At 39.1% G+C, this 25,896-nt stretch overlaps 3 protein-coding genes across 7 annotated transcripts in view; 2 read left to right on the top strand and 1 right to left on the bottom strand.

Moving 5' to 3' along the window:
- Nucleotides 1–1,229: 1,229 nt before the first annotated feature.
- On the bottom strand, nt 1,230–6,568 carry LRRC57 (leucine rich repeat containing 57). 4 transcript variants are annotated; one of them, XM_015237177.3, is made up of 6 exons: nt 6,391–6,563; nt 6,053–6,158; nt 5,810–5,948; nt 4,886–5,154; nt 2,605–2,790; nt 1,230–2,173 (listed from the first exon to the last, which is right to left on the bottom strand). In XM_015237177.3, exons 1-6 carry the CDS (start codon nt 6,480–6,482, stop codon nt 2,132–2,134), a joined length of 834 nt encoding a protein of 277 aa, XP_015092663.2. In that variant the 5' UTR covers nt 6,483–6,563; the 3' UTR covers nt 1,230–2,131. The 4 variants fall into 4 exon arrangements, with proteins under 4 accessions (XP_015092663.2, XP_031528753.2, XP_031528754.1 ...); XM_031672893.2 differs by lacking the exon at nt 1,230–2,173 and having other exon boundaries at nt 2,551–2,790; nt 6,391–6,568; XM_031672894.2 differs by lacking the exon at nt 1,230–2,173 and having other exon boundaries at nt 2,551–2,790; nt 6,372–6,518.
- On the top strand, nt 6,481–16,325 carry HAUS2 (HAUS augmin like complex subunit 2). Of its 2 annotated transcripts, none has more exons than XM_006201704.4 (6): nt 6,481–6,634; nt 11,273–11,365; nt 11,728–11,797; nt 12,981–13,113; nt 14,371–14,479; nt 16,089–16,325. In XM_006201704.4, the coding sequence occupies exons 1-6, from the start codon at nt 6,542–6,544 to the stop codon at nt 16,296–16,298; spliced, it is 708 nt and encodes a 235-aa protein (XP_006201766.1). In that variant the 5' UTR covers nt 6,481–6,541; the 3' UTR covers nt 16,299–16,325. The 2 variants fall into 2 exon arrangements, with proteins under 2 accessions (XP_006201766.1, XP_015092665.1); XM_015237179.3 differs by having other exon boundaries at nt 6,567–6,692.
- A 4,024-nt stretch (nt 16,326–20,349) lies between these two features.
- STARD9 (StAR related lipid transfer domain containing 9) overlaps nt 20,350–25,896 on the top strand; it is a 108,592-nt gene continuing 103,045 nt past the window's right edge. The window contains 2 exon segments of the mRNA XM_031672886.2: nt 20,350–20,489; nt 25,224–25,293. Coding sequence (XP_031528746.2) covers nt 20,443–20,489; nt 25,224–25,293 — 117 coding nt within the window. The 5' untranslated portion in view covers nt 20,350–20,442.

The raw sequence follows: 25,896 nt of genomic DNA, 5'->3' as shown, positions 1-25,896 counted from the left end.
GAGAGTAAATTGTTCAAATTCATAAAGATAGTGAATGATGAACTTTGGATTCAAACCAGGATCTTTCTGACTCCAAGGCCCATGATCTTACTCAGTATACTACAGACTTCCAGCCGAGCTCTAAAAGAAGGTAGGTGAGTTAGGGCTGGTGACACTAGAATCTTGTTCTCCAGACCACAAGTTAGTCCACTTTGTTAGCTCATATTTAAGTCTAAATACTTGTGTTCTGTGTCTTTGGGACTTCATTTAGTCCCTGCCCTCAAGTAGCTCAGTCTAGCAAGAGAGAGATGAATATAGAATATGCTACTGTTAACAGATGGAGCTGTTAATTCGGCTTAGACTTCTCAAGAAGAGACTTAGACATAGGGAAGGAGCCTGTTAGTAAGAGAGGGCATTGCTGACTGAGCAAACAATGTAAATACAAGTAAAGGAGAGAGACATTGCACTCTAGGTTTAAGGAGTAGAATAATTTCATATGACTGGACTGGCAAATGAGAGCCAGAGGGTAACTGGAAATAAGGCTGGGTCCAAATTGTAAAAGTGACTGAAGTCAGCAGTCACTGATTCTCATAAAGGTGGGGATTTTTGAAACTCCAATTAATAGTTAAAGAGCTGGGACATTTAAGTTGTTTGATTTGTAAGTTCTGATGTATTAATGATAAGAACTGACAGAATATTTAGAGAAATGTTCATTGTTCAACAGATCAATAAGATTAAATAAAGTTTATTAAAAAACAAACCTCAATTGATAATGATAAACTGGCACCCCCATCCCTCCCAAATTGAGAAACAGAGAATAACATGGGAAAAAAGAATCCCTAGACCAGATTTAAGGCAAGAGAGGCTTTTTTCATATAAACACTATGTTCCTGGGGGCTCTTGAGTTCATGGTTAAACTAGGTTTGTAAAATGAGAACTAACCATACATGATAAATAGTAGCCCCTTGGCTAAAACAAAACTTCAGAAAACAACAGAGTGCTAGATTTCTAAATGTTCATGTCAATATCTGAAATCATCTACCTTTATACCTTCAGTTTCTCTTAATAAGCATGATTTCAGGGCCACAAAAATGTTTATCAGTCACATGAAGGCATTTCAGTACTCTTACAACCTGAACAAGACCATGAAACATTTCTTCCTAATCAGTTTACTTTCAAACAAAGGGCCATTTACAGGTTAAAGTTCTCCTGTCTTCTTTCTTTAAAGTATTAACATTTCTTCCAGCCAAAGTTCATTTAAAAATCTTTATTTAGTATATCCTCTCATTCAGAGAATAAATTTGATAAACATAGATAGTTATAAAATATTGTAGCAGTAGTTTTTTTTATAGGTAACTTAATTATTAGAGTTTTAAATACAAAAAGGGAAATAGATCACCAGAAATAAAGACATTGTTTCTAACAAAGTTTCAGGAAAATCTTGATTATTAAAACCTTTGTATCTCACAAGTTTTGCATATACAGTTTTAGCTCTTCAGAGCCCTCTATCAATAAGGCACCTGCAATAGTAAAAATAAAAATTTGCTACTGCAGCCTTGGGGGAACATCTTAGTATTGTGTTGTTGCTTCTCTGACAAAGTACACTTTTAATCAAGACAGTCATATATTTATGTACATCCTAAATTCCAAGTATAAACATTGCAGTTGAACTGACGGACTGGAATAAAATCATAAACCTTTAGATTAACCATAGAAGCTTCTCATGAATTTCTTGAATTTCATAAAAATATGAAATGTCAACACAGAGGTGGAACGGCAACTGACTTTATGAAAGCTTATACATTGAAACACGAAATTTCAAGCTGTAGTGGAGCTATTCTGGTACCAGGCAGCATCCCCTCCCTGTATAAAAACAGCAGCTAGCTACTGGGTTCCTTAAAGCCAAACTAATGATGGTTTTGAAGATCAGCATTGTCCTTTGCCCTAGCCATGACTCAAAATGGAAGACCTCCTGTCTCTCGATTCCTTTTAGCTTATTTGAGATGAGCCCTGGAAAGGAAAGAGATCACTGAGTGAAATACAATCTCCTGGAGTACTGCAGGTATCCTTGACAACAGGAGTCTTTGATTCAGCCAGGTTGTGACAGGTTCCAAGTCAGGGTCCTATAAGGTTCCCACACTCCTGGAGAGCATCATGCAAACTTCTTCTTGGTGGCTGTGAACCTCTCCATGTACTAAAAATCATGAAAGAATGTATGTGTTACTTTGTCATGAGTAACTAATAAACCTATCGGTTATTCAGGGTTTTATATGATTTTTTTTCCTTTAGGTTTTTATTGGATATGGTCCTTTATTTCCTACAAAATCCACCTATTCTAAACTCAAATTTAAAGCACATGGTTTTGTAGGGTTTTTTCCCTTTCAAAAGATAAAGATGCTTTACAAATAAGCTGTCTAGAGAAAAAATCATCTTGGCGTAATACCATTTGGCTGATTCTCAGAACCCACCTCCAAAATGGGGAACAAATACTGATATAAACTATATATAAAATACTGATATAAACAGGATTATACATATATCCTGTAGCTATAAACATTCACGTGGGTTACTTCACCTTTCTTTTCTTTGCAGTGATTGAAAATGCAGAATTATACTAATACAAACCTTATCATAGCCTTCCAGTTCTCGAAGTTTCTTTATTTCAAAAAGGTTGCCTTCCACAGCAAGCAGACAGATCTGGGAGTCACTGAGGATGCTCTGTGGAAGCATACTAAGCTCAAGACAGTTCTCCTCCAGACGAAGAACTTTAAGGCGAGGACAGCAAGATATCTTCACTGAGATCTGAGATATCTATTGCACAACAATTTTAAAAAGGATAATGGAAAAGCATAAACATTATAATGCTTTTTTTTCTAAATTAAAACAAAAATCTTTATTTGACCATTTGTCCTAGTTCTTTCTTTTACCGCCTCCATTTTCTCACTACCCACTCATTCCAGAAACCTCTTGTTATCCAGCTTCTGTTACTACTCCTCCACTTATTTTTTTTTGGGGGGGGGGATGCTTTTTGAAGGTCACCAGTGGCTTTTTGGAAGCAAAATTTTCTGATAATAAAAGCACTGTTCATTATAGAAAGTGTGAGAATCACACAAGTTTACCTATAATCCATCACTGTAAACATTTTAGACATTTACTGCCAATCTTTTATGTGTACATAGATGCCAGCCACTTTACTACCAAAGTCAGGATTCATTGCCATCATTCCTTGTTGCTTTACTACCAAAGTCAGGATTCATTGCCATCATTCCTTGTTGCATTTGACTGTACTTTCTATCCTCTCCTTGAAACTCCCACTTCTTGTACTTATGTACTGTGTTTCTCTTCCTATCTTTTGAATCACTCCTGATTTCTGCTTTCCCTTCTTGTTTCTATGGACATTTTTCAAGCAGCAGTTTCTAATACTTAGTATTCAATCTTTCTAAACTTTCTCCTACAAAGCTCATTCATTCTTAAAGCTGTCACTTCTGTTATCTATCTACATTCATATCTGTTCACCTCTATTCCATTCCTGTATCTCCAGTTTTTAGTAAAACACTTTGGATGTTTCACTATCACAACCTACTCAGCATGTCCATTCTCAATAGCACCATTCTTTTAGGTCCTTGAGCTCAATACCAAGCAATTATCTTTGACTCATTCACATCTTCTGGCCTTTATAAGTGCTCCAAGTCACCAAGTTATATGTACCCTGCCTGGTATCATCTCAGGCCATTACCTGGGGCCCTGTTAGACATGCAAATTCTCAGACCCTACACCAGACCTACAGAATCAGAAACAATGAAGGTGGGAGCCCAGTGATCTCTTAACAAGCTCTCCCAGTTATTCTGATACTAAAATCTGGAAACCATTTGAGGCAGCATAGGTGAGTGAAATGATTATTCAACTAGTTTAACAATATTTTTTCTCAAATATTCAGAAATTTTTCTGAATTTTTTTTTCAAAAAGCTCAAGAACATACAATATCCACCTTAAGGAAAATATAAGGCCAATCTCCTCAAAGACTGAATTTCATCGTAATGTAAGATCACAACAATCTAGAACAGTTTTGTCTAATAAAACTTATGTAATGATTGGAATGTTCTGTATCTGTTCTACCAAATATGGCAGCCACCAGCCACATATAGCTATTGGGCACTTGAAATGTGGCTAGTGGTAACTGAGGAACTGGGTTTTTTAATTAATTCAAATGAATTTTAATGCCATGTGACTAGTAGCTACTGTAATAGACTCTGCAGATCTAGAAGCATAGACACTAGAAAAACAAGATCACCTTGACTCACTATGATTAATGTTTCATCATTTATGCCTTATGTCCAGATCAAAGTTTGTTTCTCCAGTTAGATACATATTAACCAAAGAGCTTCTGAAGTTATGGAAACAAATTTCAAATATTAAAATTAAAGCTCTCCAGCAATGAAATGGGCTATCTCCAAAAATCCCATCACTGACAGTTTTTCAGCAAAAGCAGGACACAGACTTGACAAAAATGTCAGAAAAAGGACAACTGAATTAACGTTGATGTCCAATCCTGAGAATGTATGAGTTTAAGCCTCTTTTCCACTCTTACCTTCCTGATATAGCTTCTTGCTAGATTATTTGAGGAGGATCTGTAAACTCAAAATTTGTGAGATAATATTTTAACATCTGAAATTACCTCACCCTGTTACCCATCCCACCCTCCAAAAAACACCTACACAACAAACATACCAGTGTCTCAACTAACTTCATAACACTTTGGCCTTGAAATTAGTCCAGCCCATAGAATACACCTCTCTCCTAGCCTCTGATACCCCGCTCCATGATTATAGTTTAGAGAACAACAAGTAATTTAGGAGAACATAAACCCACATATATGATGTAGGAAAAAAATCCTTAAGTTCTAGACCTGGTTCTGGTTGAGGTTGAGTTCAATGACCTGAAGCTCCCCCACTGCATCAGGGATGCTCCGAATCTGGTTCTTAGAGAGATCCAGTACATCCAGGTGCCGCAGACTACAAAGTTGTGGTGGTAGTGCTCGAAGCTGGTTCCCAGAGAGGCTCAGGGTCTTAAGGGCGGACAGTTGCCCAAAGGTAGATGGCAGCTCTCTCAAATGATTGTTGTTTAGGCTTAGTGTCTCTAGTTTTTTCAGATTGCATAACTCATCAGGAAGAACAGCTGGCAAAGAAAAATTTAAAAACCTGAATCCAATATAGCTGAAAAACACCTTTGATGAACTTAATAAAAACTATATAGCAGCCTGCTATGCCTCTTGTTAATATACATAGGCATTTCATATGTTGTGCCATTTTTAAGTACTGTATTTTTACCAACATAGTCTTCAGAAGGTGAGGGTGCCATCAAAATGCAGGAAAGCACCATGTATATAAAGGGCTCCCTTTGTGAAGAGGCCACTGTACAGCAATTTTGTGGGATTTGAAAGGCCCTCTCCTTTCCATCCCATCCTCCCTTTCAAATTAGCAGAAAAATTAGCTGCTTACATTACATCCCAAAGATGGTCTCTTTCAAATCCAAATTAACCAAGTACCAATCTTTACACTACCAGAGGAGGCTTACAGATGTAATTACAAGAGATAGAAAGCTTCTAGGATTCTAATATTCTCTTACATCTTGAGCTTCTGAACGGTTTCATAACAACAACAAAAATCAGCTTGTAAGAAAATAACCACCTTTTTTTTAAAGATTCTGATACATTTATTTGAAAACCAGTTTTATAGCATTATAATCATAATCCACATTCTATTCCAAAAGAAAAACCACCCTTCTTAATAGCTGAGCACTAGCAAAAGATTCCCAGATGCAAAAGCCATACTCAGTTTGTTGTTGTTCAAGGAGAGGCTCTTCAGCAGAGTGAACTTCCCTATAATCATGGGCGGGAGACTCTCGATCTTGTTGTTGGACAAGTCGATGGTCCTGAGATTGCTTGTCAGCTTCTGCAACTCTGAGGGGAACTGAAGAAAGGGGTTCACAGCGCGGAGAGTCCCTTACCTAATAACTTCACCGCCCGCCGTCCCTCTCCCTTAAAACTCTCTAGTCAGGTCCCTCCCAGTCTCACCTCGGTCAGCCCACGGTCCTTAAGCTGAAAAACACCAGTTTTCTGCGCGGTTTCCACATGAGCGCGGAGGGCACTGTTTCCCATCCTAGCGCCGCGGTTCAGGTCCCTGCGGGAAGGAAGCGCGGCTGTCACCGCTGGGTCCAGGCACCCAGCCTCCCCATCGGCCTCCCGGCTGGGTCTCAAGCCCCAGCTGTCACCTCCTGCCAATGCCTGGATCTTGCGGGACAGCCCAAGGGTGGCAAGGAAGAAAGGGAAGAACACCAGGCCCAGGCTAGAAGCCGCTAGTTGCTTAGGGAGGATCTGGGATCCTCGAACTCGCCTTCTACCCTTCAGCTTACAGCCGGCTGTACAAAGGAAAACTCCGGACCCGCGCTCGCCGGGGATGCGCTCCCTGAGCTTCCGCCCGGGCGGAAACGCCCTGTGACGTCATCGAGCCGCGCGGAGCGTTCCACTCACTCTCCGCGCCATCGGAGAAGGTGGCTTCCAGCCATGGCTGCGGAGAACCCCTGGGACCCAGCGTCCGCGCCTAACGCTGCCGGGCTGCTGCTGGGCCATTTCGTGGCTTCAGGGGTGGTCACTCAGGTGTGTGGGGGCGATGGCGTCAATAAGGGGGTGCACACCGTGGCGACAGAAGATGGCTGTGAGTTGGTGCGGCTGGCTGCGGGAGTGGGTGTGAGGGTGCTGGCTGGGGGCTGTACTAGGGTCGAGGCAGGTGGAACTCCTTGCAGGCAGCAAAAGTGACTGGTCCTCAGTGGGTTCTGCATAAGCGGGGCTCTGAACAGATGGTGTTTCAAGAGTTTTCAGACGAGTTATCCCAGGTCAGTTCGTGGGAAATAATAAAGACTGATGTCTCCCTGCTTGTTTTCATCCAGTGATGATACCGCTTCTAGATTGTATTGGGTGGTGTGGTGGGGAAATACAGGTACGGTAGTTAAAACTTACGTTCCCAAACAAGGCTCGTTTGTGTGAAATATTGAAACATTACAAGAAACATCACTGGGCGGCGGGGGAAAGCACGCATATTTAAAGGCCGGAAAAAAAATATATTGTCGAAAAAGAGCCGAAAGACCTTGGAACATGAATGGAGGAAGGGATTAATTTTGAAGAGAAAAGAGTAAGACTAGCCAAAGGGCTGGTAGTTTTTAGGTTCGGCAGGAAGAGCATGTTCATAGCCAAAGGGAACGAGCCAAGGAAGGGAGAAATTGAAGATGTGAGGAAATAATGAAATAGAAATGACAAACATGATAAAGGAATGGGGAAAGTGGGATTGAGAGAAGGGAAAGAAATTTTGAGATAACGAGGGAGTTGAGGAATTTCACTAAAAAGGAAACTGAGAAAAGTAGAAGGTTAAATGATCTGCAGAGATTAGCAATATGCACATGATGGAATATTTATGGAAATTGCACAACTTTTTATACTTAGAAGAATCATTAGAGAATTCTACTATCTACTTATGTAATTTTAAGATGAAGAAACTAAGACCTAAGGAGACAAAAAAAAATGTATCCAAGATTACTCAACTGGTAGAGTTAGATCCCAGAGCTCTCCCTTTACTGATACATAATGTAGTATTATCTCTAAGATAAACTGTGATGCATGATACTGTGACATTATCTTGAAACTTCCGTTGGAGAACTCTTCTAGATTACTTGAAGACCTACTAACTAGACCTAATGGAGTTCGGGAGAAAACAAGGAGTAGTAAAGAATGCCTTGGAAAATAGGCAAAGTAAAACCAGCCACAGCACCCCCAGTTCTTACCTTCCTCACTTCTGTGTTTTCTTCCTGCCAAATTGCCTAGTACCTTTACTTGTATCATCCAGTTCTGTAACAAAGTAATTTGGTAAATTCATACTATAAGATGTTTGGGACGTAACCCTCTATAACATATTGGTAGAATATATAAACACCTAGACCAAGGATTTGAGTCTCTGGTGAGAGAATTTTAGACGTTGATGGTGAGCTGTTTATTGGGCTGGTGGTTGTTTTGGGGAGGATCTTTCTAGTGTCCTTCAAGTAACACTAATTAGATAGTTAACCTGATTTGCCTACCGGTAACATCTGCCAATCCATAGCTCCTTAAGACCATCTTACAATCTTACTGCACAGTTAGACCCAATAAGGAAACTGCAGATTTGTAGCATGAGATTTTACTTTAAGCAAACTTTACTTATAAAAACCTATTTTTATTAGAGAGATTTATCATTAATTCTTTCAAAATGATGTATTATATGATCCCCTTAAACAGTCTATCCCTTAAGTGTGCATCATCCTATGTACATTAAAAATTAAGAGTGAGGGTTAAAATTGTGATATGATGCAACTCTTCTAGACAGTGTAGCTTGTTGAGCTTTGTTCTGTTTTGATCTATCCATTGGAGGGTGATTTAGTGAAAGAAAGGTGGGGTTAACTGTCTGTAGGATAACATGGGATACTGCTTTCACTTATGACCTAGAAGTGCTTTAGTGGCCTTACGTCCTTGATATTATTCCAGCAAGCTTAAGTGAGTCACAGTGTCTTGATCAAAGTCCGTCTACTAGCAGTTCATAAGATAAGGATCTGGACCTTCCCCAAACCCCTCAGAATCTATTTTCTAATAAAATAAAAAGAAAGGTTACCACACATACACAATCTATTTTCTCAGTCTGTATACTGCGCTTCTCTGTACCCTCTTCCCCCGTTTTAAAACGAGCCTCTGCTATACTGCCTCCCTTTTAGTGTCCCCCAGCTAGAATTTAGTATGAACAGGAAAGGACAAAAAAGAAGAAAGCATGCCTATAGATACAAGTTTATATATACATATCTCACACAGTGTTATCAGGATTTTTATGTTAAACATAAAGATTTTGGATTTCATCTTCTAGCAGCAGAGTAAACAAATACTCTAAACAGACTCCCAGTGGCATGTAAAGTATATAATATAATATATAATGGCAGTCGTCAACAGTAAAGACTCCAGTATTCCCCAATCCTTGCTTTTTTTCACCCCCTTTTTTAAGGTGTAGGGCTGAGTCATAATTCTCAAGTAATTCAAATTTCTATTTACTAGAGGAGTTTGGCTGCTTTTTCTTTCCTCCTCTTTGGCTCCCTGTCTTGAAAATTCTTGTTTTCTCTCTGATTTCTTTTGCATGTTCTTGGCTTATCTCCATTACCCTGTTGATGAACCCAAGAATTTACTAATTTGCATGTGTGCAATTAGTTGTATTAGTGTATAAACATGTAGGGATGGAGAGGGACCAGAGAGTGAGTAGATTACAATGAGTAATGGAAAATGTTTTATTTACGTTTACCTTCTACCTAAGAGAGAGCAGAAAGAAAAGTAAAAGAATCAAATTGGTATGATGGAAATGCAGATTAGATGTATTCTCATTTCAGTCCTGATATGCATTGGCATTGTAAAGTGGAGCTAATACTTAGCCTCCACAATCCTCAGTTTTGCCATTAGTGAAATATCTTGTGTTGTGTGAATGGCATAACTATCTGTTGAGTCACCTGAGGCAGAGTCCCTGGAAGTCAGTATTGACCTGACTTTATCCCTCACTTCCCGTATCAACTAGGACTTATGAATTCCATCTTCCCAGGGACTAATAGCTCTGCCCTTCCTTTTTAACTGCTACTGACCTAGTTCACATTCTTATCTCCTCACTTGGAATTCTGTAGCAGCCACCTGTCTAAATATCTAACCTCCAGTCTACCTCCACTAGCTATTTGCTTGTTTTTTTGATGTTGTTGGTTAGTTACCAGAGTAGGTTTTGTTTGTCACACTGTTGTGAAACTATTTTCACAGCTTTTTTTTTTGCTATCCCCAGTGGAAGCCCCATATTCATTATGCAGTCACTCCCCATTTCTTCCTCCCCGCAGCCCCATTAAGTTTATTTTCCATACTAACCCCAATTCTATTTCTAAAATATGTGTTATATTATTATATACTTCATCAGAAAACTTTGAGTTGCTCTCATTTTCTGCATTATGGTTGCTTATCGTAGCTGTTAAGATCTTCCATAATTATGTAGGAAACTATATTTCCAGAGTCATCTTCCCCTTGTTCTCATGTATATGTTAGTACTAGCTGACAGTTATTGAGCATTTATAATGTCTGGTTCTTTCCAGCGGGAATGCCTTTTCCCTCCCATCCATCATGAGCTTGTTAAGGGCAGAGAGCTTGTTTCATTCATCCTTGAATCTTCCACTGCCTAACTCAATAAATGTTTATAAAAGTGATTATCTTCAGTCAGCAAACTTTTGCTATGAAGGGCCAGAGAGAAAGTATTTGAGACTTTCCAGTCCATAAGGTCACAGTTAAGCTACGGCAGTGTGAAAATAACATGAGATAATGAGTAAATGAGCAAGAGAAGTTGAGTTTCAATAAAACTTTATTTCTGGACCTTGAAATTTGAATTTCATGTAATTTTTCATGTGTCAGAAAATTTTTCTTTTGATTTTTTTCCTTCAACAAAAAATGTAAAAACCATTCTTAGCCCTTAAGCTATACAAAAACAGTCAATGGGCTGCATTTAGTTTGTAGGCTATAGCTTCCCAACCCCTGGACTATATGATGTCTGAAATTCTTCATGTTGGAAACATTCTAGAAAAGAAGAAGAGGATACAAGAAATTATGGATGAAGCCAAGGGATGAACAAGATAAGATTCTTATTCTGAGATAACCTGCAATTTAAGATAGCAGTATAACAGAATGAAAAGATAAAAAGAAGGTGGGAGTAGGCTTTTTAGAAGAAGAATAATGCATGGACAAAACATTCCTTTATCCAAGAGGGTGAGAATGTGGAAAGAGATGGTATAAATGACTTGCAGTCCACAGAGGTCATTTAATGAATCAGGCGAATGATCCCACGGCCTGGGAAGTGTTTGATTTTAGCACCAGGAAGGTCTGAGAGACTAAATCTTAGTCATTTGTGTAGAATGATTCTCCAGCAACCTCAAACCTTAGAATTTTCTGGTAAGCTATCAGTAATGCATATCTATTGTGCATTGTATTTTAGGAAATAGTACAAAATGTTTTTCTTATCTTTTAAATATTTGGGCAAGGGATTTGTGATAGTGGAGGTTTTACAAACAGGACATACACATTGCTACTGTTCTATTTCATGTTTCAGGGGCAGGATATAATATATCCTCATATTTTGGACCCACAGGCAATCTGCTCTAATGCACACAAACTTTTTCTAATATGCTGCTGCTTTCTCTGTTCACTTACCAATAGGATATGTTAAATATATCTAAGAAATCAGATTCTTGCTTTGTGAACTTCTCCAGACTACAGCAGATCACAGATATTCAAGCTGAAATCTATCAGGTAAATTATGTTGGAGTTTTTACTTTCTACTTCTAGTACAGGAAGAAAATCTTAATTGGTTCCAACAGCAATTCTCCTGCCCGTAGAACAGTGTCTAGCACATAGCTGTATATGTGTTTCTTTACAGTTGTTAATAATAGTAGTAATGGTCATAGTAGTAGTTAGGAGTAGTAGCAGTAGCACCAAGGGGCTTGCACACCAAAATGAAAAGCTTCAGTAAATCCCCTGGGCTCTCAGCACAAATCATCCTCCTGCTTTCCTTAAATATTCCTGGAATAAGATTGTCTGTTTTTATCAAAGTTTAAGTGTTACTTCAACCTTCTTTCTGCATGAGCTAACTGTTATTTTTGTTCCAAATGTAGAAAAACCTGGAAATTGAACTCCTAAGACTAGAAAAAGATACAGCAGATGTTGTCCATCCTTCTTTTCTGGGTAAGTGCTTTAGTTAAATAGGTAATCACTGGAATTTCAACTTTTTCTTAAATTACTTTAAATAGGCACCAGGCTGTAAAATCATGAAAGTTTTTCCAGGTATTGCCCTAAAGCTAACAAAGTCTTATTTGTGTGCTCAAGTAGAAGTCCCTTTGGCTTACAGGGCAAGTAGTATAAAGAATGACCAAGGTGGGAGCTCCTCAAAGTCAGTAGAGCTTAAAAGACAAAGGTGGTCGAGGAACTTTGCAGATTAAAGGATGCTAAAGGGATTGGACAGCTAAAGGGATGTGACCACAAGTGTAGTCATGGATTGCGTATTTGCTTTGAAGATTTTTTCCTATAAAGGACATTATTGGGATATTTGGTGATGTTTCAATATGGGCTGTATTAAATATTGGTAGTATTTTACCAATGTTAAATTATCTGAATGTGATACTTATAGTTATGTAAGTGAATGTTTCTATTTTGGGAAATACATGCTGAAATTTTAGGGGTAAAAGGTCTTGATGTCTGCAACTTACTCTCAAATTAGTCAGCAAAAATATATGTCTGGGTGTGTAGATAAAGAGGGGAAAGAAATAAGGTGTAGCCAGATGTTAACAGTTAGTGAGTCTAGATGAAATGTATGTGCGAGTTTAATCAATAAACTAGTATTGAAACTTTTCTGTAAGTTTGCAAGTTCTTCCAAATAAAAATTTAAAAGAGGCAATTGGTAGCCATTACCAATTGAGATACTCAATTGTAGAGAAAATATTGAGATACTCAAAAGTAGCTTTTAAGATAAATATTTGTTTTTTTAATATTCATATAGAATATTAGAGGCAGAGATGGGAAAAGAGACTTTATGTGAAGAATACAGCTCTGGCTATAAAAAACTGAACTAGGAGTGGAATTGAAAAATATGAAGAATTTAGCACTAGATTTCGTTGTCAGTTGGAAAAGTAAGAGAAAATAATTGAAAATGAAACCACTGTTGGTATTAAAGATAGCAAAGGGGCTATACACCAGAAATTGACACAACATTGTAAGCTGACTATACTTCAATAAAACTTTTTTTTAAAAAGAAAGCAAAGGGGAGATATTTAGGAGGGAAATGGAAGAATTAATTTTTGGCATTGACAGTATTAGTGATTTCAGATTGTACTTGTCTTATTGCTAACTCTACTGTTTCTGGTTTGTGTAGCTCAGAAGTGTCATACTCTGCAAAGCATGAATAATCATTTGGAAGCGGTCCTCAAAGAGAAGCGGTCCCTCAGGCAAAGACTGTTGAAACCCATGTGCCAAGAAAACTTGCCTATTGAAGCTGTTTATCACAGGTTAGACTAAAAAGTAGATATTAACAGTTACGTATGTTTTCTGAGGGTAATTTTTGTTTAGACTAACAGTTATTTCATAGCATAATTCATTTAACAGTGTATGAGTGATTGTATCTGTTAACATTATTAATGCTGATACGTTAAATCAGAAAGAAAATCCTCTACTTTTTAAAGAACTATAGGTATGTTGAAGAGAAAGGCATTCCTTTTGCCATTATGTCTTGGGAATTATAAATAATGACTTTAATGAAAGAAATTAGATCATATAGTAGGGTGGGTCAAAATGATTTTTATTATATATAGATGATTTTCTGTGACTTAAATTTATTGTTGCATTAATGTTGCCTATATATATAAATTCTGTTGAGAGAGTTTAAGCAGGGACAGATGAAAACAATGTTAACTAAAAGGAGGAAAAAAACAATTCTGATCTCTGCTGTTTGTACGCTTCAAAGCCTTGGGCAGGTGATTTAAGTTTTTGCCTTAGTTTCCCAATCCACCGAATGGGGATGCTTTTGATTGCCCTCTTTCTCATAGGAGTATGGCAAGTATCAAATTGAAGATGTAGGTTATTATTTATAATAAATAATAATAAAATTAAAAAGCAGGTATCTGGGGATCTGTTTGCTAACTTTCTCTACCAGCACTTAACTAATCCTGAGCAAATCACTATTTTCTCTTAAGTGTCAGATCTTTTATCATGTAGTAAAATAATACATATACAAATCTCATTCTTGTGGATGTATTTAGCATCTATTCAGTATAGTAAAATACCATTAATGTGTATATTATACATTATACCTATCAGAAGAACTGAGTAATGATTTTAAAGCATTTTGTAAACAGAGATTCAAAGTAGTTTCATGTGTAGGCTATTTCAGTAAAGTACATTTATCCTAATTGTCTTCACCCTTCACTAAGAATGAGTACATTGCAATGGAATAAGGTTTTACCTAGAGAAATTTTTTTTAACTTACATGAGAACATTGTTAACATTGACTAACATTAGGTTACATTCCAGATATGATTAGTATTGTCTCTTTCTGTTTTTCTCTTTGGACAAGTTAACTCCTGCTTAAAATGAAAGAGGACCTTTTTTATCACTGATATTTCCATGAATGCAGGAAGATTATTAATGGCTCATTGCATAGATTGTAGTTCTCTTATTTCATGTTAAATGCCATAATTAAAGGGGAAAAAAGAACACAAAATAACTAAACTAAAAAATAATAGTTGACCTTTTTCTCCCTTCTTCAGATACATGGTACATTTATTGGAATTGGCAGTAACTTTCATTGAGAGATTAGAAAACCATCTTGAAACAATTAGAAATATCCCTCATTTAGATGCAAATCTAAAAAAAATGGTGAGTATTACCAATAGCATTTCAGTACTTCATCAACTCCTTTCACAGTGCTTTTAACTGTCTCTAGTTCTTTTATACTGGAATCTCAAATGTGTAATCTCCTTGTTTAACTTTTTGATGGTTAATATTATAAGCAAATTATTTTTATAAATCAAGATACCTTTTCTTTTTTTACATCATTTTTCTTTAGAAGTAATTTTACATTGTTTTATTTCAGTATTTAATAAATACATGTTAATTGTGCAAGGGACTATAAGTATCATGAGAGATAAAGAGATATGACCAATGCCTGCCCAAATTCTCAAGGTTTGGTAAGGGAGAGTATAAATACTTACTACTATATGTTATTGTGTTTGCATGAGTACAGCAGAGAATTATAAAGAAGTGCTATTGAGCACAGAAAAGGGGGATTGCTTTCACTTTAGGGAGATTGGGAATAGGATGGAAGGTAGGAAAACTTCAAAAAAGGTTTACACAGGAGTTAGTAGCAAGCTGAATCTTTACGGATTGGTGAAATTTGGATGTGATCAGAAAGAATATTTCAGATGAAAGCAGCAATGTGAGGAAGGACATGAAAATTAAAGTGCACAGGTTGTTTGAGGGAAGAGTGGTACGTCACTTTGGCTGATGCTTTAAGTATTGAAAGGGAGATTAACTTGTGGTTAGTTTATGGAATGCCTTAAAAACCAGACTAAGAAGTTAAGACTTTGCATACTGGGGAGCCAGTGAATGTTTTGTTTCATTTTGTTTTTTAGAGAAAGACACAGAGGGGTGACTTGGTCAGAACTGTACCTTAGTCCTAGAGAAAATATTAAATAGAGTAGATGGAGCCTTGCCACTCAAAGTATGGGCAGAGCATCATTGTCACCTGGAAGCTTGTTAGAAATGCAGAATTGCAGACTTTATTCACCTTAGACCTTCAGAATCTGAATCTACAGTTTAACAAGTTCCTCAGGTGATTCCTGTGCACATTTAAGTTTGATAAGCTGTGGGTTAGAGGACCAGGCAGAGGAACCAAAGGCAGAGAAACAATTATTCAGAGAAAAGATTTAAAAGATAAGAATAAAAAGGGATATGTAGAGTTTTAGATTTTGGAGGTCAGATTCCTAGCACGAGGCTACTATTTGGACAAGAGACACATCCAAGGTAATGAAGTTTCTAGCCTTGGTGACTTGAGGATGAGTACGATCAAGAGGTTCAAGAAGCGAATGAGTTTTTTGACATGTCTTGCACAGATAGTAAACGGTCAATCATGGTTTGTTGAACTGCAGTTAAATCGAGTTTAACATACTGAATGTGCAACCAGATGGAGATTTCCGACAACCTGAAATGTGGGGCTGAATTTTAGGAAGGAGATTGGGTTTGGCAATATACATTGAGTGTCATCTGCATTGAGGTATTCATTGAAGAAAAAGGAGAGACGAACTCACAAAGAACAAGAGCATGTGTGTGAGAAGCAGGAGCTTGCAATTTTAAGGAGCCTTTGATTAAGGGGCTGGAAAAGATCAGTTGTTAACTTTTGGTATCATAGCTATTTGTGACATAATGATGATGTGTTAGTGTCAGATGTGATTTCTCTCCTATTTTTCCCTTCTTTCAAATGTTATAGAGCATGGCTTTAGCAAAGATGGATATTTTGGTGACTGAGACAGAAGAACTGGCAGAGAATATACTGAAGTGGCGAGAACAACAGGGGGAAGTCTCCTCTAGTATCCCCAAAATATTAGCTGAAGAAAATTTTCTTCATAACCGTGATGTTATCATATCTCCTTTACCTTTTACTTCTAAAGTTAGTGTCCAAACTATTAATACCAAGTAATTATCAGCTGTATATTTTTGAATTTTATGTAGTCCTGTGAAGTTCATTTTTAGTCAGTTATAACATGAATATTTATAGACTTTGCTGCTAACAATACTGAAAGAGCCCTTTTTATATTGAAATACTGATTCCAAGTTCATTAAGACCAACTGAATTTTCCTTTGTTTTTCATATATTTTCATTCCACTTTTCAGTAAAATTCAAATATAACTGATAATTTATTAATGTGAGCACATTAACCATATCTTAAGCAGCAGACTTTATTATGCAGTTTAAAAAAAAGTTTGTTTCTGAATTAGGAGAGTCTTGAATCTGAAAGTATGTTGATTATTTCTGTGGGATTGTTACTAAGTGTGCAAAAAAGAGTAACAAAGCAGACCTGGCTGCTGTCCTGTGAAAGGCCTGGTTGGCTGTCATCTGGGAACTTAGATTTTAAGAGGGTTTCCTTCACTCTCACTGTTAAGAGTTGCTTGCTGTGACCGAGGTGTTTGCATGGTTTGGTTTGTACTGAACATCTGTTTTCACCCTGGGACTCTAGAATTTTGGTACATGCTAGGCAGAAGGTACCTGTGTGACTAGCCTGCAGTAATAACCCTAGCACTGCAACTTGAGTGAGCTTTTGTGGCAGACAACATTTCACACATGTCACAACTCAGTTGCTGGGAAAATTAAGCACATCCTGTTGGATTCCACTGGCAGAGGACTCTGGAATCTTGTACCTGGTGTCTGCCAGACTTCGCCCCCATACACCTTTTTCCCCTTTGCTCTTTTTGCTTTGTTTGCTTTTGCTGTAATATATCATAGCCATGAGAACAAAAATACACTGAGTCCTGTGACTCCTCCAAGCATATCATCAAACCCAGGGCAGGAGGCAGTCTTGGGGACCCTGACACACTAAGCAGTTCCTGAGGGTGTTCATTGACAGCCTTAGGAATAGGCAAAGAAGAAAAGTAGATCAAAGCAAAGAAAAAGGCACATTATAGTAAAGCTTTCAGAGGTTTTTATCTTAAAAATTGCTCAGATATTTTACCTATCTGAGGTTATTATGCATATATAAGGGACTGGTATACTAACACTTAATCTCAGATTGTATTCTTTTGTATCAGTGGTACAACTATCACTGGATTATTTTCAGACTTGGGGTTCTCTTTTCTTTAAAATGTATGCTTCATTACTTTTATACTGTTGCATTCTCTGTATAACCAGGGTTCACTCATCTTTGTATTCATCACACACTTTAACACATGAAGAGCCTCAACACAGTGGATGAGTTAAGTTGTTGTTCATAAGGAGGCAGGATCATTACCAAAACTGTCCTGCTAAAACATGTTTTGAAGTCTATTTTGCTGACTTTTGCAAATGGAATATAGAAGAGTGGTCCTAATTTCCTGAACATTGCCTAGACACTTTAAGCAAAACTTTTAGTTGTATTCATTAGAATCTGTTGAAGCCTAGCCTTGATTTCAGACATCCTGCAAAGCTTTTTTTTCATTTGATTTCATCATTTTCTTCATGATTTCTTGATATCTTGTCATTAATATTGGTAAGTCTGGTTGTTTTTTGTTTTATTTTGGGGTTATCTTGTCTTTTTCAAAATAAAAAAAATAAACCTGCAAGTTCTAACTAAAATTTTGTGAGGCTCTTGTCTGAATCCTGTATGATTGAAAGGACAGATTCTCTATTTAGCATACACAGTTAAAGTGTAAGCATACAGGCTATCTGATTAACAAAAGCTTGGGGTAAGTTGAGACTGAGGTCTACTACAAAGAGAAAAGCTAATTTAGCACTGTGCTGGGTCAATAAATGTGGATCATTTTTTTCCCCCAGCTTTTAGACATGTGGATACTATAAACAAACAAACAGAAAAATAGCTCTGGAATGTCCTTCTATTTACAATAGGAGGTGTGTGAGATTTCTAAATTCACTTCCAGCATAATAATGATGCCATTTGATGAAGCCTATTCTGGAGGAATTGAAGTACTGCCTGGTTTTTCCAGCAGTTTTCTTATTTTACTCCTTGCTCTGATCCATGACTCTGCCAGACTGATGCCCATTATCCTCTCAAACCTTCAATAAAGTTAGGAAAATTGAGGAATAGGAAAACCCAAAGGGCTTCTTGACATGTAAAATAGAGTTGAGATATTAATAAAAGTAATTAATATATTGTGGAATTTCCTGAGATACCTGTAAAACAAACATTTCCTTTTGAATATATACCCAGAAGTGGGATTCCTGGATCATAAGGTAGCTCTGTTTCTAATTTTTTGAGTAACTTTCATACTGTTTTCCCTAATACAGTCATTATTCCCACCACAAAGCACAGTGAATAGAGAAGCCACTTAGGAGACTAGGGTTCCAGGTGAACTTGAATTGTAAACCAGCTGTCCCTGTACTCAAGGGACGGGACCTTTGAAAAAATGAGAGAGGAGATGGGATAGGTAAACTATTAGTACCTGCAGGACACACAAATCAAAGGCACCACCATGACTCTACCACTACTACTGGAGTACTAAAACAGCCTCCTGACTGGTCCTTGCACTTCCATCCTTCCCCACTCGGCAGAATAGTCTCAGAACAGTGGCCAGAGTAATCCTTTAAAAATATAAATCATATAATTTCACTTTTCTCCTTAACACTTTCCAACAGCTTTCCAGTTTACCTAGAATAAAATCCAAAGGCTTTATTTACCACGGCCTCATGCTACTTCTATGATTCCCTCTCTCACTCCATTCTACCCCCACTGGCTTTCTTGCTGTTCCTCTAGGCTTTTTCCAAATTCTTGGCCTTTACATTAGCTGGTTCCCTGTGTCTGAAATTGCCCTTCCTGATAACAGCATGTCTCTTCTTTTACATCATTCAGATTTTTCTCAAGTGTCACATTCTCTATGAGGCCTTTTCTGGCCATATCATCTACAACTTCAACACCCTCTCTACTCACTTCTCACCTCCTTCCCTGCTTTATTTTTAGCTAATCTGACATGCATTTTACTTAAACTGTTTTATTTATTTTAAGTTTCTCACACCAAACTGCAAGAGGTCAGAGGTTTGCCTTTTTTCCACAGTGCTGCGTCCCTGGTGCTTAGAATAAAAGCTGTCCTACTAGGCAATTACTTAGAAAATATTTGTTAAATACATAAATTAATATTTACAAGTTCCCCCAACACACACACAGTTTATTCAAACCTAGTCAAGTGTCATCAGTGAGGCCTTTCCTGAAGATTCTATGTAAATAGCATTTTCCCCCACATATGCACACAGAAACCATTACTGTATCTCCTTACCCTAATTAGCACCACTCAACATATTACACATTTATGTATTTATTATTCCTTCCCTGTAGATTCTAATTTCAATGAAGGCCGGGACTGTATTCTCAGGGCTTTAGAACAGTACTTGACTCTTGGTAGGTACTCAGTAGCTATTTCTTGGATTAATTAATGAACAAATTCTGTCTGATAGTACTCCCTCCACGATTACAAACTCTTCAGACTAGCTATGAGGTTCCAGCACAATCTAAAGAAGCTCGCCAGTGAGCACTCTAAACTCCTTCAACTGCAGTGCGTCTTCAAAGAAAGACAATGTTCCCCATTTCATTTCTGCCCCTAAAATATATCGGCAGAATTGACAGCTCAGGCGAACGCAGAGAATACGTTTTCAACAAATTACTTTGTAAATTGCCTGGCGTTAACCAAATTTAACGGAGTCACCTGACTCTATAGCACTGTCAGACAGTGGGAGAACAAAAGCTAATTCCTAGTAGGCGGGGGCCGGCCCCACCCAGCCAGGATCTGCGCCCTCCCGCCCGCTGCGCTCAGGATTGGCCAACGCTAGGCAGGCACCGCCCGGGCCCGCAGCAGCGCGCGCATGGGCGGGGCCGTCCCGTGAGGTGTGGGGGCGGAGCGAGGCGGGCCGGGCCGGGCGTCCTCCCGCCCACCGAGCTCAGGATTGGCTGAGGCTCGGCAGACACCGCCCAGGGCCGGGCAGCTGCTCTTACAGGGGCGGGGCTGTCCTGTGAGGCGCGTGGGGCAGGCGGCGCAGGGCTGGGGCTGGGGCCGGCCTCCGGCTGGGCTCCGGCTGGGCTTGGGGTTGGGGCCAGGGATGCAGCAGCTGGGCCGACCTGCCGGGCTTGGGCTGTGGCCGAGGGATGGCGAACGTGCGGGTGGCAGTGAGGGTTCGGCCCCTCAGCAAGAGGTGAGTCTGGGCGGGAGGGGGCGCCTGAGGCATCAAATGAGCAGAGAGGAGGGGGCGGCCCCCGCCTCTCCCTCAAGTGATTCTGGCGCGGAGAAATCAGACACAAAGTGGCCCAAGGGGCCAGCGTCCGGAAACCGTAAAGGCCTGGCGGGACAAGGCCTCGCTCGGGTCGAGCTTTCGCTTAGTGCCCTGGCGAGTAGCGGTTCGTGGATGGCCGCAGGGGTGGGCTGCGCCGTGTCTGTGTCCCTGAAGTCCTGACAGCAGGAGTTTTGAAAGACCGCGGCTCCAGTTGAGCGTTTCTCCTGGGTACGCTGAGAAAAGCTGGGAAAGTTATCTCCACGCGGGGGGAGGGATGGGCGGTCTCCTGTCTCTTCGTGGTGGTTCTGGAGCACCTGTGAGGACTGACACAGAATTGTGTGTTCCTGCGTTCACCTGGGTTTCTCTGCGAAGATGTGGAGGAAGGCGGATTGTAAGGCGTGAGAGGGAAATTGAGGCTCAGAGAGATTGTGGTTTTATTTTGTGCTTGACAGCAGAACTGTGAAGAAGGGGGAAGTTACTCCAACCCCTTCCCTCAATGTAGTCAGTGCCCATTTCCTCCTCATAGGTGAATCTGATCCTACACTTCTCAGCTGTTGAGACATCAAGTTTCCAGCTACATAATTTCTCTTTTCACTGAGTTTCCACTGATAGGTTTGGGAAGTCAGGAAAGGCTTCAAAGAAGGGTTGGTGTTTGAACCCAGTAACCTTTTAAAGAGCTATTAGAGCTTGCTGACAAATGTAAAGAGCACTCGGTAAGAACACTGAGAGCAAAGGACTTTAGCTTTTATTAGGAAATAGAAAAGTTTCAGTTGTTTGAGAAGAGGGTGTGTGGAGGGGGATGAGTGGTAGGAGATAAAGCTGGCAGAATGTGGTTTAGAACAGAAGGCACATATTGGAACTATTTGGGAGGTTCAAAAATTCCCAGGGCATAAGATGGCTTGGAAATTGGGCAGAAGGATCAAAAAAAAGGCATTGTCTCCCATAACAAAGTTTGGTACTAGCAGGGATTGTTGTCCTGATTGGAGGTGATTGGATTTGAAAAATCATGCAATTGACAGAATAATGAGGAGAGCAATGAGACGAGGGAAAGAAACAAAACTGAAAAGAAGGTAGGAAAAAATAAAAGAAGTATGATGAAGAAAGAAAGAAAGCAGCAGGTGCTTGAACTGCTGTATTTAGATTGGTACATGGCTTATGACACCTGTCTTTCAGCTTATGGATGTGGTGGCTCAGGGTTGGGGGATTTTCATAGATATAGATATAGGGTACCTAGAGGTAGCCTCTGGCAGATCTTTTTGCAAAGCTGCTCTTGTAGGGTTCTCAGGATAATAACTTTGACCACTCCTAACAGTAACTTCCCAGTTCCTTGGGAACTAGGAAGATTAAGGAAATGCTGTTGAAGAAATAGACTCACAGATGTAGAAAACAAACCAAAGGTTTGTTACCAAAGGGGAAAGGGGGTAGGGAGGGATAAATTAAGAGTTTGGGATTAACAGATAGGAGACTGCTATATATAAAATAGATGAACAACAGGGACGTACTGTATAGCACATGGAACTATATTCAATATCTTGTAATAACCTACAATGGAAAAAAATCTGAAAAATGATACTACTGGATCGCTTTGTTGTACACCTGAAACTAACACAACATTGTTAATCAACTACACTTCAATTTAAAAAAAAACTTGAAATTGGGTTGTTATTTGCAACCACAGTAGAGAATAACAATATCATTAAACAAAAGTGAGGGCAAAAGAAGGGCACAAAAGCTTATTTTTAGCTCAGGTTAAGAACCTTGAGTAGCAAGGGGTAGAATGCCAAGACTGCAGATACCCCAAGGTGTGAGCAGATTATTGCATGCTGAAGATTCAGGAGCACAGATTTAAAAGCAGATATGAATAAATCCAGTGTGACCCCAGCTAGGAAGTCGAGACCACGCCCCTCTTCTCATAGAATCACTCAGAGATGCAGCTGTATTCCAGGGTTTGTTAACTTCCACCATCTTTGCTGAGGCTCATTTGAACATTAGGGAATCTTCTGATTATGTGGTTTGTCCCAACCTTCAAATAAGTAATCAGCACAGACTCAGTTAACAAAGTCTTTGGATCTCATGTTGTACTTGGGAAGAAAATCTTAGGTGTCATCTAGTCTAAGCTTCCGAGAAATTGATCTTGTTTAAGGTCTAAAAGTAGGTAGAGCCAAGATTTGATTCACCGGACCAAGATGCACCTTCCTGAGATTGCAAAAGCCTGTTTGCTCGGTAGGACTAGAATTGACCATCAGTAAAGTAACATGGGAGATGGTTTGATGCTCTCCCTACTACCTCACAGTTGTTTCCCATAATCAAAGTCCATGTCTCATTATAAGATGCTGCCCCTTGTTTATCCCAAATCATTCATCATTGAGAGAACATGTTCTCTTTTGCCAGCACTATAAGCTCTGGAACACTTCCCGCTGCCCTGTCGAAAGTTTTTTCATGCACTATATTCCTTTTCTGTGCTGTTCTTTTTAAATCTGTGAAAGAGTATAACGACCTCAGTGGTTTTTGTGAAGACTAAATGAAAGGATACATTTAAAATACTTAGAACAGAGTGTTCAATAAAGTGCTAACTGTATAATTTTTGACAGCTATTTTTACTCCTCCCTATACTTAGCTGTCTTTTTTTTTTTATTTCAAGTTTTACAAATGAATAGGTAACAAGTGGAAATGGCTTGGTTATTTTCCCCTCTAGGACAGTGATTCTCATATTATAGTATAGATACTGTATACCTGGGGAGCTTTTTATGCTGCAACTTGTTAACAAGCATTCGAATTAACTAGCCCCATCTCCCGTAATTCTGTTGAAGAAAGTCTGTTGAGCACACGTTGAGAAACACTCTCCTGGGAGTAAACAGGTAGTTGAGGATTTATCCTTGTCCAAAACCTTTAACTCTGCAGAATGAATGCCTCTTGGTGGAATTCAGGTCCCAGAGGCAAATGGGAGCAGCACCAGTAGACTTCCATTGAGCTCTGTGCAGCCAGCTGCCCTATTGAAGTTGGTGCCCTTTCTTTATCTTCTGCTCTACTTTAATTCTCCCTGATTTCATTCTAGAATACTTTGGAACCACTAGGTTACCAATGGCAGTGGTCCAGGCAGGGGAGGAGCAGCATCTCACCCACTTTTAGTGTCACATCTTTCTGTCAGGAGGTCAGTTTCAGGACCTTTTTTGTTTTTGGCTGCTTATGCTGAAGAGTCCTAAATGAATCCTCAAGAAAGGGCACACTTTAAAAGAATTCGATTGACTAGGTACGGAAAAAGTTATTGCATTTTCCCTCTTATTTATTATCCAAATTTACTATAACCTGCATATTTTATGGTGGGTGGAGGGATAATAAAACCTACTTTAAAATTCAGAAAGGAAAAAGATGTTATCTTGTAAAATGTTAACACCAAAGATGAAAGATTTTCTTTTAGGACAGCCAAGGGCAGGGGTAGGGGGTACAGTTTTATGATATCTCGGGGACAAAGACTATCCCTACTGCCTTAAGTACTGTCTAGTGTGAAATGTGAAAGAAAGAGCATCAGAACCCTGAGGAAATTTAAGTAACAGAAATGTCATCACTGGGAGAGGGACGTTTTTATCCGGGGCTTTATCCCAAACTCATTGACAGGTTTAAAAAAAAATCTTAAATCTGAAGACTTTTGTCTCACTGTGCACCCCTTGCCACCCCCAAATCCGCAAGGTCACATCCTGGAACCCTGAGGAAGGATAAAAACTGAATTACTCACTCAACTTTTGGGTCCCAGGCCAGCAGTAATTTAATTGATAACTTTCATTGCAGTGGAAGAAGTGCCAATGAATTAACTTTCCTCTGTTAACATTCTGGCCTTGAGCACTTTAGCTAAAGCTCTTTACACTGTGAAAAATGGTGTCATATCTAGAATGGAGTGTATTCCATTCCTTTTGGGCTTCAAGTGTGGGTCACTTGGATTAAGCCCCTTGTAAGTGAATGTCGGGGTCGGTTCGTTGTTAGCAGTATTACTATATAACTGCAGTATAGGATGATTCTCAAGGATCTTGGCTCTCATTTCTGATTTAAGAAGATATAAGGAATGGATTTGGGAAATATGTTCTCAGGATCTCAACAGAGAGGACTCCAAAACCTTTTTCATTATTTTCTGTGCTCAAAATCTCAGAGAAAGTAAGAGGTGATGCCATTCTGTGTCCTGAGCCAAGGACACTCTCCAGGGTTTCCAGGGCTGATTTCTAAGGCATATGGCTCTGTGGTCAGACAGATCTGAGTTTAAATTTCAGCTCTGCCACAGATAGCTGTTTGACCTTGGATAAGTTACATAATTTGTCTCAGCCTTAATCTTCCATCTGTAAAAATGTAAATACATTAAAAGCTGTGTTAGGAAAGGGTGTTAGGAGGATTGCATAAGATGACGTACAGTATATACTGTACGTAATATAATGCTGAGCACATAGAGAATGCCTGAAACAGCAACTCTTCACTGTTGCCAAGCCAAATTCTAACGTCCAGAGAAGCATGCCAGCTAGTGGACTGCTTGACATGATGCTTACAGCATTTATGGAGACAGCACTAGGGAAACATTTTGTCCCAATAGCACTGGTCTCAGCTTCTGTTTTCTTGATTAAGAAAAAAAAAAGCAGTATTTTTTTCTCATATGGGTTTGTATATTGTTTCTAGGGAGACCAAAGAAGGGGGAAGAATTATTGTGGAAGTTGATGGCAAAGTGGCAAAAATCAGGAATTTAAAGGTAAGCCTGAAACTGTCTTCCTTTTTCTTTCCACTGAGGAGCTGGTATTATTACAGTGACTTCTGGGGTGAAGATGTGTATGTGAATGTGTTTAGAGATGGGGAGTGGGAAAGGGAAGGGCTTACAAGGGGAATTGTGGGAAGAGCTTTGACCAATCACAAAGCAAATATAAAAATAAGGCAGGAAATAAATGCAGGGCATGTGGCTGCTGCAGCCCAAGTGCTATCAAATAGGGTGCAGCTGTTTTGGAAACTGATCAGTAGCTGCTTTGAAAGTAAATACCAGGGGTATTATGGGGCCCGTGGCCAGCTTAAGTCACGCTGGGGGAAATCTGTGCTTATATTTAACTCACCTGACCACCAGTTAGACTTTGTCTCAAACTTCTCATTTGATATCACTTCATCTAGAAGTGTTACTAGGGATTTTAGTATGCATCTGCTAATGCAGGATTCATTTTGGCCATACTGAGGGCCAGGGTAAGAGAATTTGGATCCCAGAAAGGAGTCAATCACTAGCCTGAATCTTGCTACAAATTTTCTCTCAGTTCTGACTGATCTTTGATCACAATTGGACAAACACTGGGAATTTCCTCCTCTACCCCTT

The sequence above is a fragment of the Vicugna pacos genome, chromosome 6, assembly GCF_048564905.1.
Source record: "Vicugna pacos chromosome 6, VicPac4, whole genome shotgun sequence".
Classification (NCBI taxonomy): Eukaryota; Metazoa; Chordata; class Mammalia; order Artiodactyla; family Camelidae; genus Vicugna; species Vicugna pacos.
Note: the sequence above shows the minus strand (reverse complement) of the source record. Positions and strands in the feature narration are given on the sequence as shown.